Raw genomic sequence first — 17,183 nt, 5'->3', positions numbered from 1 at the left:
CCTCAAACTTTGCAGAGAAAGCGGAGGGGAGCGTCATCGCACTTCACCTGCTCTGCGTTCTAGCTAAAGGGAGTAAGTGTTACATCGGTGACCTAGACCTGCTGTCCCTCAACTCGTACTTCAGAGTCTGTGTATTCCTATGATACCTCAAGGCTGGGCGCCTGCCTCATTGTAGACTTTTTTTTTTTATAAGGGCCCTTCGAATTAAAGGAATGCTGCCATCCAATAGATGGCGCTGTAGAGGTACTTTTTCATCTTTCTGATTTGCATAAATTTCCCAGAGGAGCATTGCCTTATAAGTCTCCTTACTTAGCTTTTGGGTGTCCCCACAACCCTTCTGGGTGCTCTCCTTGGGAAGAGACTATACCATCCCCTAATCCACTCACCCAATTGGTGTCCCCCCACCCTTTTTTGGGTGTTCTCCTTAAGGAGACACAACACCGCTTCTGCCTCCAGCCTGTGATAGGCTCTTAGAAGCAGGAGTCAGGGAACAGCAGTGTGCAGCTTCATCTCATAGGATGCACTAGGAGATTCTGCACACACAATTTATATAGACAACTTTGGGAGAGTCAGGGGAGTTTTCTAACTCTACTGCTTATCATTGTATGGACTCCATAATTATATTACAGCATTCCTGGTTTCTTAGAAATGATACCTTCAACAGCACTTTGTGCTTGGGGGCACATAAAGATTACCACAGTGGAGCCTGGTGGGGAGAAGTAACGGAGAGCTTTCAGGAGGGATTTGATAGGTGATGATTTAATTCTGTAGTTCAGACGTTCTCCTGTATAGGAAGGATAAGTTCTGGGCTGGTAGTCAGACTGGGATCATATGACACAGCTGTCCATAATAAAAAGGGTCAAACTGTGTGGATGCAACTGTTCGACTGATATCTGACCACTGGGATATTGATCAATCAAAAAAGTGGGTGTGCCGAATTGTCCCTGATTGGGGTGGTGGTCAGGTGTGTCCACTACTGCTCCATTCATTTCTGTGGAAGCTAGTGGATCAAATATACGGTATATACATCTTGGCCTGATGCGGTCTGGTTTAGTATCAAAATAACTGTCCCCATAGTATGGCAACTGCACCAATTGCAGCACAGCTTTTATTTTAGCTCAGCAGCATAATATATGAAAGCTGTGCTGTGATTGGTTGCTATGGACAACTGATAAATTTTCTTTTTGACGGCTTTCATAAGTGTGGTGCTGGGCTACTTTTCCATGGTGTACCCTGTAGATGCTATGGTGATGATGAGTGAGTGTGAGGCATAGTGTGTAGTTACATAATGCATACACATGTTTTTATAACAAACTGCACCACATCAAGCTAAGATGTATATGCATAGGATGTATCTCTAAATGCTATACTTCACACTCATCATCACCATAGCATCTACAACAGATTTCACCCCTCACATCAATTACATCCACCTCTCTCAAACGCACGAGGCTTTCTATTAGTATGTGATAAGTTAGTTTTGTGGGACAACACCTGTATGCTCCTAAGCTGGCCATAGTGGTGCCATTTTTTGCTCTATCGGATAAAAAAATGAGCTCTACTACAAAAAAGATATGTGAAAAAATAACAGTTATTGGACCTAAAAATGACATGGTGTTAAAGTGTAGGCGTCTAGTGTGTGCTGCTTGAAGTGGAGCAGACCAATTTAATACCTTGAAGTTGAGAATCCTCTTAGCGCATTGGCTGCATGTGCTTCAGTTCCTTCTAATAGGAGTTGCACAGCGAGGTAACATACGGAGTCCGGGATCCTTGGAGACGGAGACTGGTAGGCTTTATCTCTGAAATGGAGCAAACAACATTATGCTTCATCTTTGAAAAGGCTCCTATTACCATGTTCCAGCTCATGGTAAGCCCTGCCACAATGTAATTGTAATGTGCAATTGGAAGTACACTTTAAGACTTTCCATTTTAGTACTTTATGTTCTGCTTTGCGGATGAGCACAGTAAGGAAGCAATATCACATCGCGGTTTATTCTCTCACCTGGTAATAGTTTAATTTGTGTTCACAGCCGGTCAACCATGATGTGTTGATGCTATTCAAGCTAATGTCTAACTGAAATATTAGTTGATGATTGAACCGTTGTCTATTTCGGCCTCCTACGGGTAGAACATTTCTTCCTCCAGCGGAGACGCACACAGGATTTAAATGATAGACTTCGCAGGTAAATTTAGCGTTGCATTTTGACGTTCGCGATTTCGATAGGATTGTGTACGTTTCCTTAAGGCTGCCTGTCCACGGGCGATACGTCGCTGCGTTATCCGCGGAGATACTCCGGCCATGGGTAATGCAGTGATCGCTTTCCATAGGCTAACTGTGGAAAGCGCAGCCCGATGTCCACGAGCGGAGAAGAATAGCGATTCTCCGCTCGCGTCGTGCTGCGATTCTCCGCCGTGAGCTTGTCAGCGTTCCCTCCTCCTCCCCGTGGCGGAATATCGTAGGCAGGCAGCCTAACTTGGTATGTGTTTGTACTGTATCATTCCAGTGTGTGTTTGTATACCTAGAATAATGGCATATTTATGTATGCATGCAAATATCTTGTGAGATCTCAAGAGACATTTTTTAGTGATCTGTATGTGTCAGCGCTGACTTTGACATTTTTCTCAACACATCCAGTATGATCTGAACTCTGATTTGTCACGATGCTCATCCGATTCATCTGCATAGTTACATTACAAAGTCAGCATTATTTTATTTTTATAGGGGCTTCCGTGTAAATTTAAGCTGAATAACTTTGTAAAAATAGTTAAAGAGGTTTCGTCATAAAAAATAAAAAAAATAAATCTATACTTGCCTATTCCCCCCCCCCAGCCAGTCTTCTTACTGTATCTTCTGCTCAAGCCGTCCAGATCCTCTTTTTTTTTTTTCTGTTATGGATCGCATTCTTCTTGCTGCAGGGAGCGTGTAATGCAGTTTGGGCTAATGCTGAGACTGTGCATGCATGCTGTCTTGCGGCGTTAGTATAGGAACACTTACGGCTAGATAGCACTCATGTGCAGTCTCAGTATTAGCCCGACATAGCATTCAGCGCTCCCTGCTAGGCAGTGAACGCTACGTCACTAGTGATGTAGTGTACATTGCCCTGCAGGAAGGAGAATGCCGGCAATGTACGTAACATCAGTGGAAGAAGATGAATCCGGCCAGCTGGAGATGATGTGACCCTGGGGGGCTGGAGGAGCCATGAGAAGGTGTGGTAAGTAGACTGCCTGGGGAGGAATAGGTAGGTATTGTTTTTTGTTGTTTTTTTCCTTTCTCACAATGACAAAACCCCTTTACCCAACTTTTGTAAAATACCTTGTGTTTCTATTCCTCCCTGTTTTCAGGATTGTTGCTTGCTGGCGGTAATGTGAACTTTGATATTGTTTACATTCTGGGGATGAATACTTTCCCTGCACTAATCCTCCTGGAAGCTGAGGGATTTGCAGTGTTTCAACCACCTCACAGCTCTGTCCTGTCCAAGACCGCCAGGTTTTATGTAGACTCATACATAGTATCCGTTCTCTTAGGCTCTGCTGTGTGAGCGGCGTTAAGGCACCCATACACCTAGTAACACTATGCCAAGGGGTTTTATGGCACAGTTGATAAATGAGTTTTTCTTATTATTTTTTTTTTTTTTACGCTGTCTGCCAGCCTAGTTGTAAACTGTAATCTTTGGACTCCCAGAAAATCAAATTGTTAAGAGTTAAAAAAAAAAAAATGTATTTGGAAGTTATGCTTGGGCTCGGTTCACATTTCCGTTCTTCTGTTTCGTTATGGAATAGGAGAACAAAAACGAAACTGCTGCCTGATCTATTAAAATGACAGACCCCTCCAGTGCCTGCCAGAAGACATTGACTATGATGGATTCTGTCATTCTACCAGAAAAATAGTGCAGCATGCTGTGTTTGTTCCCCCTTGTCATTTATGATGAAACTCCTGGCTATAGCAAGCAGATGGAAGTGTGAGCACAGAGGGCAACTTGTCGTTGATTTGTATTTATTTTATTTTAATAACGCCGTTTTCCCTTTTTTTAACTAGAAGTACATTTTCCCAGCCCGTACCATGCATTTTGGATGGGGTCATCTAAACACTACACATTTGTTGTTATATGATTCAGGGCATTGTTATGATTTGTACAGTTTGTAATGGATTTTATGTCACTGTTGACCATAATCTAGTATAAATGATATATTATACGGTTTATTCAGCTATCCAGACCTGCAGACATAAGTGTTACATTCGATAACCCTCTTTATGCAATGCTCCCTCTTACTGTAAATGTACACAAGGCGACAGTCAAGTGGAGACTCTGCTTCTTCTTGTCATTCTTGGCCAAACAATAACTGTTACTGGCCTTGATCTTATTATCAAACACCATCATATTTCTAGGGCTGAAATTGTGCTTTATTTGTTACTAAGCAACCTCGGCTACATTTCTGTGTCATTATGCTAAACGTAATAAAAACTGGAATATATCCTTCCTGGGGGGCTCTCATCAACTTACATGCATGGCGATGGTCATCTCTCCTGTAATCCATCAAGAAATACTACCGCACAGTTGTGCAAGGTATCTAAATGATTATTTTAGGAGGGTACGTTATCAGAGACCCAATAAACAGTCAAAAGAAAGACGGAAATTTTAAAGCAGAAGGAAGCCTGAAATAACTCTAATGTTGCCGTATGTACAAGGGAAGCTTCCAGCTCATGCATAAAACATATCCGGAAGGGTTCTTCTTAACCTATGATGGACTGGTATGTATCTGTATACCTGGTTTTCTCTCTGGCTGTATGGAACAGCGCAGTCTGCAGAGAGACCTCCCACAAGAAAGAAGCATACGGTGCGGTCTTTGAATGATTATTTTTTGTAACATAGGAGTCTATAGGTAAAGTACCGTTGCAATCAAAATGATTCAACCCTCATTGCAAATTCAATTTTCTTAATTTTCAAACTTTCAGCTGTTTGCATAAAAAAACTGTTATTCAGGAAGAATTTCAATAGTGTAACACAACTAATATAACAAGGGGTTTCTCCAAATTCAATACAAAATGCCACTTTTAATGGCAACTGCAATCTCGGAATTATTCAACCCTTTCATGACAAGTGTCTTCAGTAGTTAGCAGAGCACATTTTGCTGCAAACGTGATACATAGCCAGACAGCAGCTTCTGAAAGCTTCCTAAGGAACCTTAGCCCATTCTTCATAGCCAATGGCTTGCAATTCACTGATTATTCTTGGTTTGCATACTGCAATCATCTTCTTCAAAGATCGCCAAAGATTTTCTATGGGGTTCAAGTCGGGAAACTGTGATGGCCACTCCAGAAAAAATTCCATGACTTTTCTGAAACCGAGTCTGGGCGGACTTTGAGGTATGCCTGGAATCATTTGTCCTGTTGGAAGGTCCAATAACGTCTAAGCTCAGGCTTCCTTACTGAAGATGTGACATTTTCTCCTAGGGTTTCCTGATACTTGATTGAATCCATCTTGCTCTCCACATGCTGCAGGTTTCTAGTGCAAAAGGAAGCAAAGTCATCCCAGACCATCACCGAGCCATCACCATGCTTCACTGTAGGCAGGGGGTTCTATTCAGCATCTGCTTCATTCTTCCTTCTCCAGACAAACCACTGATCAATAGGCCTGAAAATTTCCAGTTTTGTTTCAGCACTTCATAAAACAGAATGCCAAATTTTCTTATTTGTATGGTTTTGGGTATATTGGAACCAACTTTTCTTGTGCTTTTGGGTCGGTAAAAGTGTTCGTCTTGGAACTCAAATAAGGGAGATGGAACAATACCTCTGCAGCATCAACTATTGGAAGGAAAACGCCCCAAAACAGCTGTCTGTGTATGGATTCTGGCTTGGCTTTCAATTCCCAGTCATTGTTACAAGGCATGTATAAAGAGTCTAACATTGACTTGCAGGAATGCCGCCTTCCAATAGGTGAAGCGGTATTGTTCCATCTCCCTTATTTGCATATTACCCAGAGGAGTATGAAAGGCCTTATAAGTCTCCTCCCTTCTAGGTACTCTCCCTAAGGAGAAAAGATAGCGTTCCCGACTTTTGCAATTCAGGCATGAAGACCTTCAGCATTTAGTATGCCTTTTACGCTGCAAATGGAAACCTCAGTATTTGCTGCCACCAAATCTTACTGTAGGTCTTTTGTAGTCATTCAAGGGTTTATGACCATGTGCCTCCTCAGAAATCTGGTGGCAGCTGGTGATTGCCTCCTTTTTCCACCATGTCCGGTGTTCCTTTAACTTTGAACTTTCGGACTATGCTTCCATCTGTATCCGTAGTAAAAGTTTAGAGCCTTTGCTATCTTTTTGTATCCTTTTTCCTGGTTGTTCCCTTGACCTGGCTATATTTCTAACATACAACCCAAGCCCCAGCCAGCCCAAGTATCTGGTGTGTTTTATCTCAAGTATACTTGGTACAACTAATGAAGCCCTAGGTTAGTTGGGATGGGCTCACACAAGTGTTTTGTAAAATGCTGCATGTTTAATGCAGCGTTTTACTGCTGTGTGAGCCGGCCTATCGCTGTACATGGCAGCATTTTTTAAATGTTTTTTTTGCTGCGCATGATAGTGTATCTCACGTATGCTTTAATGTGCAGTCTGACTTGATTGTTTATTTTTTAAATTTCCCTCTGTTGTTCAGCGACGTTGTATATAAACGTCTCACATACGCAATGTACATGTATGCGTTTCTTACACCCCCATAGAGAACAATAGGTCTCTATTGCGCATAATACATGGTAAAATAGAACATGCTGCGTCCTTTTTTTTTTTTTTCTCCTTTTTTTTAACATGCGTTTTATATGCAACGTTTATACACAAGTGTGTGGATCAAGGAAAATTAATTAACATTTATTGACTTCATTCACTGTGTAATACGCCATTTAATTAGGCCTGTATGAGTTTGCCCTTAGTGGCATTTTGTGTTGAATTTGGAGAAACCACTTGTTATATAATTTGTGTTGAAATGCTTCTTGTTTGACTGTTTTGTTGTAAACAGCTGAAAGTTTGTAAAATCTAGAAAGTAAACCTAATTTACAATGAGGATTGAATAAGTCGAATGCCATCTGTGTGCCACTTTATGGTAGCTTCTGTCCAAGGTATACTTCAAATCCTCCTCCTGACATATTGATGTAACGCACACTTCAAATGCAGTATAACTTAATCTTTTACCGATACCAGTCCGACGGTAAAACGCTTTATTTTGTACATAGAATTTTTGCACCAATTAGTTGCTGGGCCGTTTTTTTTCCTTCTCCAAAGACCATTTTCACACGAGGTGTTGTGGGCAGGTAATCCGAAAAATGTTGTTTGCAATGTATTATTTCTTGACTTGGGTTAAAAGAATCAACACATTTTAATGACTATCAGTATGCTAATAAAAACTAAATGTCAAAAAACAAGTAGAGCCTATATTATCCTGCTGTACAGAAGATGATCGGGAGGTGAAAGCTTCACCTCTGTGGTTTCCACCCGGTCTCCAGACATCAATGTTGCAGGTTCTCCCTGCAGTAGAAGATTGATTTTTGTAGTCTGTGGTTGCCTCCTCTAGTGACTGAGTCATTGATCAGCCAAGTCTATGCACTAACTATTCAACTGGGTGATCCTGTGAGAGATGTAATTGCTGTAGTACATGTCTTCGTTTCCAACATGGAAAATAAAAATGCATTCTTACACACCCAGTAATATTGTGTTATAAATCAACCGCGTAACTTTCATACGCTGCTTAATTTTCAGAATGCAATGACTTCATTCTGCATGGTAACTAGTATTACTGACTGTTATAACATGGGGTGACAACTGTAAGGCTGCCTGTCCACGCTATGAAAAGCTTTCTATAGGCTAACTATGGAAAGCGCAGCCCGACGTCCACGAGCGGAGAATCATAGCAATTCTCCGCTCGCGGGACTAAAATTGCGGCATGCTGCGATTCTCCGCGGTGAGCCTGTCAGTGCTCCCCCTCCTCCCCCACGGCGGAATATCACTAGTGATATTCGATCACGGCCGTGGACAGGCTGCCTAATCCTCAAGGACAGTGAAGAAAAACAAATCTCGTCTTGTACAGAACTTGGTTATAGTCTGTAGAAGTGTGTTGCTTGTTTGCTGCCCATTATGGTGGAAAATGGATTTCCCCTAAATGGCACATAGTAATTAAACCAAAGCTGTACAGTAAATGTAGTTATTTCTGGAACTGGTAAGGCATGTTTCCTGATGTTTCTAATTAGCGTTAAGTGAACCGAAACTGTTGAATGCGATTTCAGGTCGAAGTTTACAAAAGGTTAATTTCAACGCAAACCTGAACCTTAGGTGGCTTGTCTTGGCTAAACCCACAAAAATTCCTTCTCCATCTGCATGGAGTTTGTATGAATGTTTCTAGAGACCCACCCAAACATCCAAGCAGATGTTGTCCTTGGTCAGATTTGAAACTAGGAGCCCAGTGGCCACTGAATTGGGGGCCGTACTTCTTCCTCTTTCCTCCTCCTTCTCCTTTTTCTGGAGAACGGAGTAGTAGTATTGTGGCTCAGTGGTTAGCATTGTTGCCTTGCAGCACCTTGCGGTCCTAAGTTCAAATTTGACCTAGGATAGCTTCTGCATGGAGTCTGTAGGAATGTTTGTAAAAAAAAAACTCATAGAAACATCCATGCACAAGCTGTCCTTGGGCAGATTTGAACCTAGGACTGCAAGGTAACAATGCTAACCACTGAGGGGGAGGAGGGTTTTTCCTTGTATGGCTCTTACATAGTTTTACCCGGTATTAGTGTAGTATGTCTCCACTGGAAGTATGGGTTGGCCAGGCTCACCTATAGGCAACACTCAGGTCATGCCCAAAGCTGCCAAAAGCTCCCAATTGGCTCCCTTCCGAGTCCTGCACACACATACCTTCACAGATTCCCAAGCTCCTCCAAGCGATCAGCCCCAAGAATCTGTCCCTCATGTTGTCTCACTTTATGGCGTACACGGCAGGACCTACCTGAATGATCCCCCTCATTACTGCAGCCGGGTAGCAAGCGGGGGGGACAAGTGGCGGTTGTGCCTCTGGGCAACACAGCGCCCCCTCGGACAGCCACAGGTAGTACAGTCACAGACTGTAGATCACCAGGGTCGGTGGTACAGTCTTGTACAGGTCGGGATGCGGAGGGCTGACAGTCCGGCACAGGTCGGGATTCGTGTCCAGGAGCTTCCTGGCTGTAGTAATGCCGGAGCTGAGAGACGCCTACTAGTACTGAGCGGTACTAGTGTAGTATGTCTCTGCCAATCGGGAGCTTTTGGCAGCTTTGGGCGTGACCCGGGATGGAGACATACTACACTAGCTTCAGGGGAATTGAAGTTCTGGTTTGCTGTGAAGCTTGCTCCGCTCTCTGTCCTCCTGATTTCCTCCACCATCCCCAGCAGTGTCATACACCCCTCTGTAATAGTAGCTTTCTCTGCTCTCTATCTTCCTAAATCTCCTCCACCATCCCCAGTATTGTCATACAGCCCTCTGTAATAGCTCAGTGGATAGGCAGTGAATGCACGCTCAAAACAGGGGAGCAGCTGTCAATTTACTTTGAGTGAATTTGCTAAGATTTCAGTCCTCCAGCCGGCAGTTCCTTGTAAAACAACAAAAACATGCAACTCAAAAAATCTGAATTTTTTTTTAATGAAAACCAAGTGCAGAAAGTCTTCATTTCCAGAAACACATTGGGGCGTATTTAATAGTCAAAATACGACAGTCTTCTGGCACAAATTACGCCAGAAAACTGTTTTGCATACATTTATCATGTGTTTTTAGACCCTTTCGGACAGTTCTCAAACTAGTCCAAAAACTAGTGTTTGCCCTAAATTGTGCCAAAAATGTTGCCTAAGTGTCACAGCACCAAAATTTAAGTGTAGTCTTTGGCGTAAACTAAGCCAACTAATAGGTGGTCTAAACTTAGACTAAACAGTCTTTAACCCTTTCCAATCCACTGCCTGACGTCTAAAGACATTATGATTGAAGGCTGTACAGGTTCGATGTCAGAAGACGTCCAACAGGGTATTCTTACTATATATTACAGGCTGCTCTATTGTCAGGGGGCCTCTCCAGCATGTCACATACTGCAGTACTGGCTCTAGCCAGCAGATTATGCCATTGTGAAATGGCAGAAAGAGAAAAACCCCTAGGAAACCCTGAATCCAAAATTGGATTGCAAAGGGTTGAAGTTCGACAGATCTATCATTCAGTGACAAATCTAGCCTAAATTTGCACTGTCTATACTTTTAGACCATATTAGGTAAAAAGCCCCTCATTTAAAAAAACAAAAACAGTGCGAAGGTGTAAATAGCTTTTAAAATGTATCCAATGTGGGCAATGCTCTGTGAGCGATCACACGTGTCAGCATGTGTTGCTACATTGTATTATTCTAGAAGGCAGGCTGTCTAGCTTTGCTTATGTTTACACATATTGGGTCAGATGGGTTCAAAGTGGTGTTTTGCCATCTGATGTGTTGGTACATATTGGTATACAGTGGTGCCTTGGGTTAAGATTTTAATTCGTTCCGTGACGGAGCTCTTAACTCAAAACACTTGTAAGTCAAATCAATTTTCCCCATTGAAATGAATTGAAAAGCCATTAATCCTTTCCTGATCGCAAAGCTCTCCCACTGATTTCAATGGGAATGGCGTTGCCCCATTGAAAGCAATAGGACACCAGCACCCCCGCAGTGATCGGGGAAGGGCTTTATATATAAGCCCTTCCCTGAAAATCATCCCTAGGTGTAGTAAAAAAAATATATATACTCTCCTGTCTGCCAGGGCTTAGGTGCATGTAGCCACCACTTGTTCTCCCTGCACTGCTCTGAAGCTATTCAGCAGGTGGGGATTAAAAATGCAGGGAGAACAGGCGGCGGCTAGACACACCTGAGCCCCAGCAGCGGCGGACAGGTGAATATTTTTTTTTTTTTTTTTTTTTTTTACTACAGCTAGGGAAGATCCCTTCCCCGAAAATTACTGCAGAGGTTGCCGACAGGCCATTGCTGTCAGTGGGGCCACCGGCAGCCCCATTGATGGCATGGCTCTTAAGCCAAGTTTTTGCTCTTAAAGGGGTTGTCCCGCGCCGAAACGGGTTTTTTTTTTTTTTTTTTTAACCCCCCCCCCCGTTTGGCGCGAGACAACCCCGATGCAGGGGTTAAAAAAACAACCCGCACAGCGCTTACCTGAATCCCGGCGGTCCGGCGTCTTCATACTTACCTGCTGAAGATGGCCGCCGGGATCCTCTGTCTCCGTGGACCGCAGGGCTTCTGTGCGGTCCATTGCCGATTCCAGCCTCCTGATTGGCTGGAATCGGCACGTGACGGGGCGGAGCTACACGGAGCCGGCATTCTACACAAGCGGCCCCATAGAAGACAGGAGAAGACCCGGACTGCGCAAGCGCGGCTAATTTGGCCATCGGAGGCCGAAAATTAGTCGGCACCATGGAGACGAGGACGCTAGCAATGGAGCAGGTAAGTATAAAACTTTTTATAACTTCTGTATGGCTCATAATTAATGCACAATGTACATTACAAAGGGCATTAATATGGCCATACAGAAGTGTATAGACCCACTTGCTGCCGCGGGACAACCCCTTTAAATCAGAGCAAAAATTTGGTAGAGAGCCTGCTCTCAAGTCACAAAGCTTGTAAGCTGAGACACTCTTAACCCAAGGTATCACTGTACATGTCTTTTTAGTCTGCTTCTCTTTCCCATAGAGTCAACCACTGTGTGAAAAAAATAAAATCCAATTCCAGCCAGCACAGGCTGCCATGATGTACTGACAGCAATCACAGCAACCAGTGTCTTCGTGCATATGCCACTGCTCGGCTGGACAAGCACTAGTTGCATTACTGCTGGCAATGGGTTGTTCCTCCCAGATCTGATCACATTGGGTTTAACCCTTTCCAATCCAATATGTATCCTGGTTTTCCTAGGGGGGCTTACTCTTTTTCTTCCGTAGTACAATGGCGCTATCTGCTGGCTAAAGCCAGTACTGCATGAGGGGACACATTGGATAGGTTCCGACAGCAGAGAGGCTGGCAATATACAGTAAGACAACCCCGACGGGCATCTTCCAACATCAGAGCTGTACAGCCTTAAATGATAATGTCTTAAGAGGTCAGACAGTGGATTGGAAAGGGTTAAAGGGGTTTGCTAGCCCCATGAAATACCCTCCTTTCCAATCCTCTGCTCCTGTGCCAACACTTCCCTGGTTTCCTACCAGTCTCTGTTCACTGGACTACAGCAAAGACGTGTCGGCACCACTGTGGCCACTGATTGGCTGCAGTGGTCACATGTCCAGGTGGGAGTTCACAAAAGGCACTTGATATTTTTATGAAACCTTATTCAATGCTACAAGTTTCACTTTCATCCTTTGCTATGGCAATTCCAACAATGACACACATGATAGCAATAGATTAAAGCTACCGGCCCGGATAATTCACAAACACGTCTTTCTTTTAGGAGTCTGCTTACATTTAATATGGGACTAAAATTGATTCCAGATGTGCTGCCTGATCTGTCCCCCCGGGACACCAGGTCTATTTCTGCTTTGAATCTGTCCAGTTTGCTAACCTTTCCATTTTGGGAAAAAATATTTGCTAGCTTCCAGGGCTGCTGCATAAGTAATGGTCTATCTGTGCAAACACTGGGCCTAGTAGGCAGCAAGGGAGTCGGACAGTGTATATTAGCAGAAGGATTAAAGTTCAAGTACTGTTCACTGCCTAGACAAGCTGGCCGACCCTTATGAGGCTGACAGTTGTGCTGCAGTGGGCTTTCTTTAATCTAGAGGTGATATATACTGCAGTGTTGCACATAGAATATTATGGGCCATTTTCTCAGGAATATGCAGTTTCGTTGCTGGTTAATACACAGCATTTTCATGGACTGAAACTGTGCGTGCGTATTGCAGATTTAGTTTTTTTTCTCATGCACACAAAGAAAACGCAAGAAGGTCCCACTGATTTTCTCCTGCCTTCATGTGTGAATTCACTGTGAATTTACATGTACTATGTGTATTCACTGTCTTTACGCAATCTTACAGACTTTTTAAGGACCAGTTTCAGTCCAAAATAGGAGATGCTGCAAATTTGTTTTGCACATTTGTAAAATATGCATGTAAAAATTGCACGTCTGCATACCGTAATGCAAATCAGTTAGGGGTATGCTGTCCATATAGCACATAAAAATACGCCTGTAATATGAAGCACGGATACGCCTGTGTGAATGAGCCCTAAAGAGTTGAACATTTATCAGATCTACACAGCTACCGGTCAGTCACCACCCTGAGGGGCAGGAAGAGACTGGGATAGACCAGATTCATAATTAGGGGTCTTGAATTCTTTCATAGTTTCTGGTAGCAAAACTCTACAACTTCTTTTTTTTTTTTTTCTTTCTTGTTTTGTTTTTTGTGTGCCATTTTGGCTACTAGACGTAGAGACAGTTGCTAATCTGGGCTGCAGGAGGAGGGTTCTGAGCAGAGTCAATATCCTTCTCCCTCTGGCAGCTGACAAAGTCCTTTTTTTCACTTTCCCTGCAAATTGATAACGTGGGATCACAAATAGTGGAGTATACTGTATGGCATGCACAGTATGCACTCTCTTAGAATCCCAGCAGGGCTCAAAGCCGTGTCTATTGGCTGCCGTGCAGTGAAGAAAGGATCACTATACAGAGACTTGGCTATGAGGAGCGTGACTGAGCATGTGTGTCCATCAGCACTCATTAGATGGAAGTGCACATGGTTATACACTATGTACACAAATGTCATGTCTCTTCACTAGATCCTATTTTAACATGTAAATGACAAACTGTGTTCATTTTTTACGCTCTATACCAGGAGTGTCAAACTCTTTCACCAGGGGCCACATCAACATTTTGGTTGCCTGCAAAGGGCTATTTATCAGGGCTAATTTAAAGAATTATATTTGTGCATCATAGTACATGTATATTTTTTACGTGCGCAATATGGACCGCTTTATTTTCTAGTTATGTCACATGATCATCCGCCTGAAAAATATCTCCATTTCTTCTGACACCTTGTCCGCATTTGCTACTTCCTCCCCTGTTCATAGTCTCCAACATCCTGTGAGCAGTGCATGATGGGAGGACAGGGGTGGAAGCACTGCCCTGTATTGCTCGTGTGCAGCTCAGAGTGCGGGAAGCTCCTGTCTGCCCGCTTCAGCAGCTTCTTTTTGGCATGAAGTGGGAGGGAGGTTGGTGCTGGTAATTTATAGGACCCGTGAGCTGGGGGCGGAGCTACAGCGCTGGTCGGTAAACAAGTGATGCATGTAAATACAGCAGCAGATTGGCGGTTGCACGGGGTGAAGAAGAGGGTCGAGAGCGGCAGATAAATGGTACAAATTGTGCTACTTGGCTGTACCAACTAGGTTTCAGCATCTTCAAAATTTTCATTTTGTGCCCAGAAAACCTGTTAAAGCTGTGAGTGTAACAAATCTACAGCATCTTCCCACATAACGGACACACTGCTGTAATCGGCATGTCTGCTACTACTTCATGACCCCTCAGATAGGGCAGGGTAAACCTGGGGGCAGATTCCTTTTTAAGCCGGTAGCCTATTAAACGTATCGCGCATGATGGTTAATGATGCCACCATTAAAGACCATCATAATTAGAGTGTTTCTAAAAAGATCAGCTCTCATTACGTGTTCAGAAGCAAACCATAAATATCTGGAAATACAAGTCTGAGTGGTCTCCTTATGCAAACATGGTAACATAGAACGTAGGGCTGAAAAAAGGACACACGTCCATCCAGGTCAGCCTAGTCTCACTGCTCTGTGAGCTGATTTCCTTGGTATGGTAATGCCTGGCCCCCATCACTGATGACAGTTGGTGACAGAGGTCATAGGGGCTTGGAACTATGTTGATGGTGCCGACATTTTAATGGTCTGTGAAGGGTTCGGCTCATATCAGAAGATATTTGGTAGTGTGTATACCCTTTAAATATTTGACATGTCTGATTCACCTTGGGTTTAATGTGCTCGGCTCTTGATAAAATATGGCTGGAGTGTACCTGAAAGTGACCCCCTACCCCGCACAGGTCCGACATCAAAAAAATAACTATCAAGAGAATGTAAGTAGTAAATTAACCTTGTACCACCAAATCCCATGGGGAAAGTAGGGGAGCCCAGAAATCGGCAACACGATGAATGAAAAGAAGGGCGTCTGGTAAATTTACTAATTATTCCTTCAATAATGTTGAATTTTTTTATGTTGTATTGGGGGATTGCTTTAAGACTGCTAGCAATGGTGTTAAGTGAAAAATGGATATGCTTGCGGTACAAATATTTGTTGCCTGTAATGACTTGCTATATATCAAATTAATTAAAACAGGCCGCCTGCATTGTGCCGTGTAATAAACCGGAGTCTGCATTTGCATTTTCAGAATGAAAATATATGCCTGCTGGTCTAGGTTTCTTCCATTAGCGGAAATACTATTTCAGCCTTTCTGGCTGTAAAGCCCATTCATTGCTGTAAAGCCCATTCATTGCACATTGATCTTTCCAGTTTAACTTGTATTACCGTAGGCATTAACCTAATAATGCATGCAATATGCATAGTGTAATGTGTGTCTAACACGGTACCATAGTGTGTGCACTAGTAACGCCATGTCTTTCCTCTCTCCCTTGCTCTTTCCTCATCTCCTCCTGCTTTCCCTTGATGCTGGAATGCTACCCTGGTTTCCTCCGACACCGATTCTCAAGCAGCATCATTCTGAGATCAAAGGCTCCCATGAGCCCGGACGTAAGTAACTGCAGAGTTATTCATTCATGCAATTAAATAGTTTTCAATTTATTAACCTCTCGTGAAGTTTGGGCACCTTCTGCGCTCTGCAACTGAACTAAACTGCTTGCTAAAGTGGAAATTAGTTCCTCTTTAAAACCTGCGTTAATTATTTCTATTGTTTCATCATAGGAGTTAAACCACTAAAGTAAAGGCCCATTTACACGCAAAGATAATCTTTCAAACGATTGAAAGTTTTAGCAGTCTTTTTGTATAAAGTGTTAATGGACAATAATGTCCATTAACACTTTATCATCTTGATTTGCATGTAAATGGGCCTCATTACTGTGATTAATCTCTCGCCCTGCTGGGCAAACAGCTGCGTTGTTCTCGGTCGGGGCTGCCGACAGAATACACTGTAATCTCCTGACTCTTGAGGAAAACACAGCATGTAGTCTGTTGAGAGATACTTTATCTCTCTGTGGCTGAATGATAAATTTTAAGTTCACCTTAAAATCATCATTCAGACAAAAAGTGCACAATGGTAGCGTTTACACGTAATGATTATCGCTCATTTTCGGTTGTTTAAACGAATTTTGAGTGATTTATTGTTACGTGTAAATGGGCCTTAACTGAAGGGTAGTATCCGGCACATGATGGGCATTGCTGGTTTTAGTTTTGCCGCTTGGCATTTTCTTGGACAAAATAGCGCAGCATACTAGTTAGGATTTTTGCGCTTGATCAGCAGCGGAGGCAATGACAGATGTGAACAAAGCCTTACCGCGCTTTTAGATGGAACAATGCTATGGAAAGCTTCAGGCGGTGTGATTCGCCGGCGATTTACCATCGGCGAAATAACGTTTGTGAACAGGGGGCCATATTAATTTCTTAATCGTATTTGTGGCGGTTGTTCTCCGTGATAAAGGTGTGATGTGCTAAGCGTCGGGTCCGGAAGAGAAGTGACAAGAAGCTTCATGTTTTGTCATACACTCCCAGGGTTGTATCATGAATTTCTTAAGTCACACCCTGTCATTAGACGAGTGTATCTGGTAGATAACGTATTTCCTCTAGGAAGTGCTACTTGTGTAGCTCATATTCCACAGCTCTACTTCTTGACATGTTTGTTCTACCAGACTAGCTCCTATTTATATGTCACTGGAGGGTTAAAGGGGTTGTCCCGCGCCGAAACGTTTTTTTTTTTTCCAATAGCCCCCCCGTTCGGCGCGAGACAAACCCGATGCAGGGGTTAAAAAAAAAAAAACGGACAGTGCTTACCTGAATCCCTGCGCTCCGGTGACTTCTTACTTACCTGATGAAGATGGCCGCCGGGATCTTCACCCTCGGTGGACCGCAGGGCTTCTGTGCGGTCCATTGCCGATTCCAGCCTCCTGATTGGCTGGAATCGGCACGTGACGGGGCGGAGCTACGAGGGGCTGCTCTCC

At 43.4% G+C, this 17,183-nt stretch overlaps 1 protein-coding gene across 4 annotated transcripts in view; it reads left to right on the top strand.

Annotated features, from left to right (window-relative positions):
- Window positions 1-17,183, top strand: part of OSBPL8 (oxysterol binding protein like 8) — a 193,495-nt gene that overhangs the window by 64,002 nt on the left and 112,310 nt on the right. For 3 of the 4 annotated variants that reach the window (XM_066591673.1, XM_066591669.1, XM_066591671.1), the window contains exon 4: window positions 15,723-15,762. In XM_066591673.1, coding sequence (XP_066447770.1) covers window positions 15,723-15,762 — 40 coding nt within the window. The remainder of the gene's footprint in view (window positions 1-15,722; window positions 15,763-17,183) is intronic. The other variant, XM_066591672.1, reaches the window with a different exon arrangement.

The sequence above is a fragment of the Eleutherodactylus coqui genome, chromosome 2 (assembly GCF_035609145.1).
Source record: "Eleutherodactylus coqui strain aEleCoq1 chromosome 2, aEleCoq1.hap1, whole genome shotgun sequence".
Taxonomy (NCBI): domain Eukaryota; kingdom Metazoa; phylum Chordata; class Amphibia; order Anura; family Eleutherodactylidae; genus Eleutherodactylus; species Eleutherodactylus coqui.
Note: the sequence above shows the minus strand (reverse complement) of the source record. Positions and strands in the feature narration are given on the sequence as shown.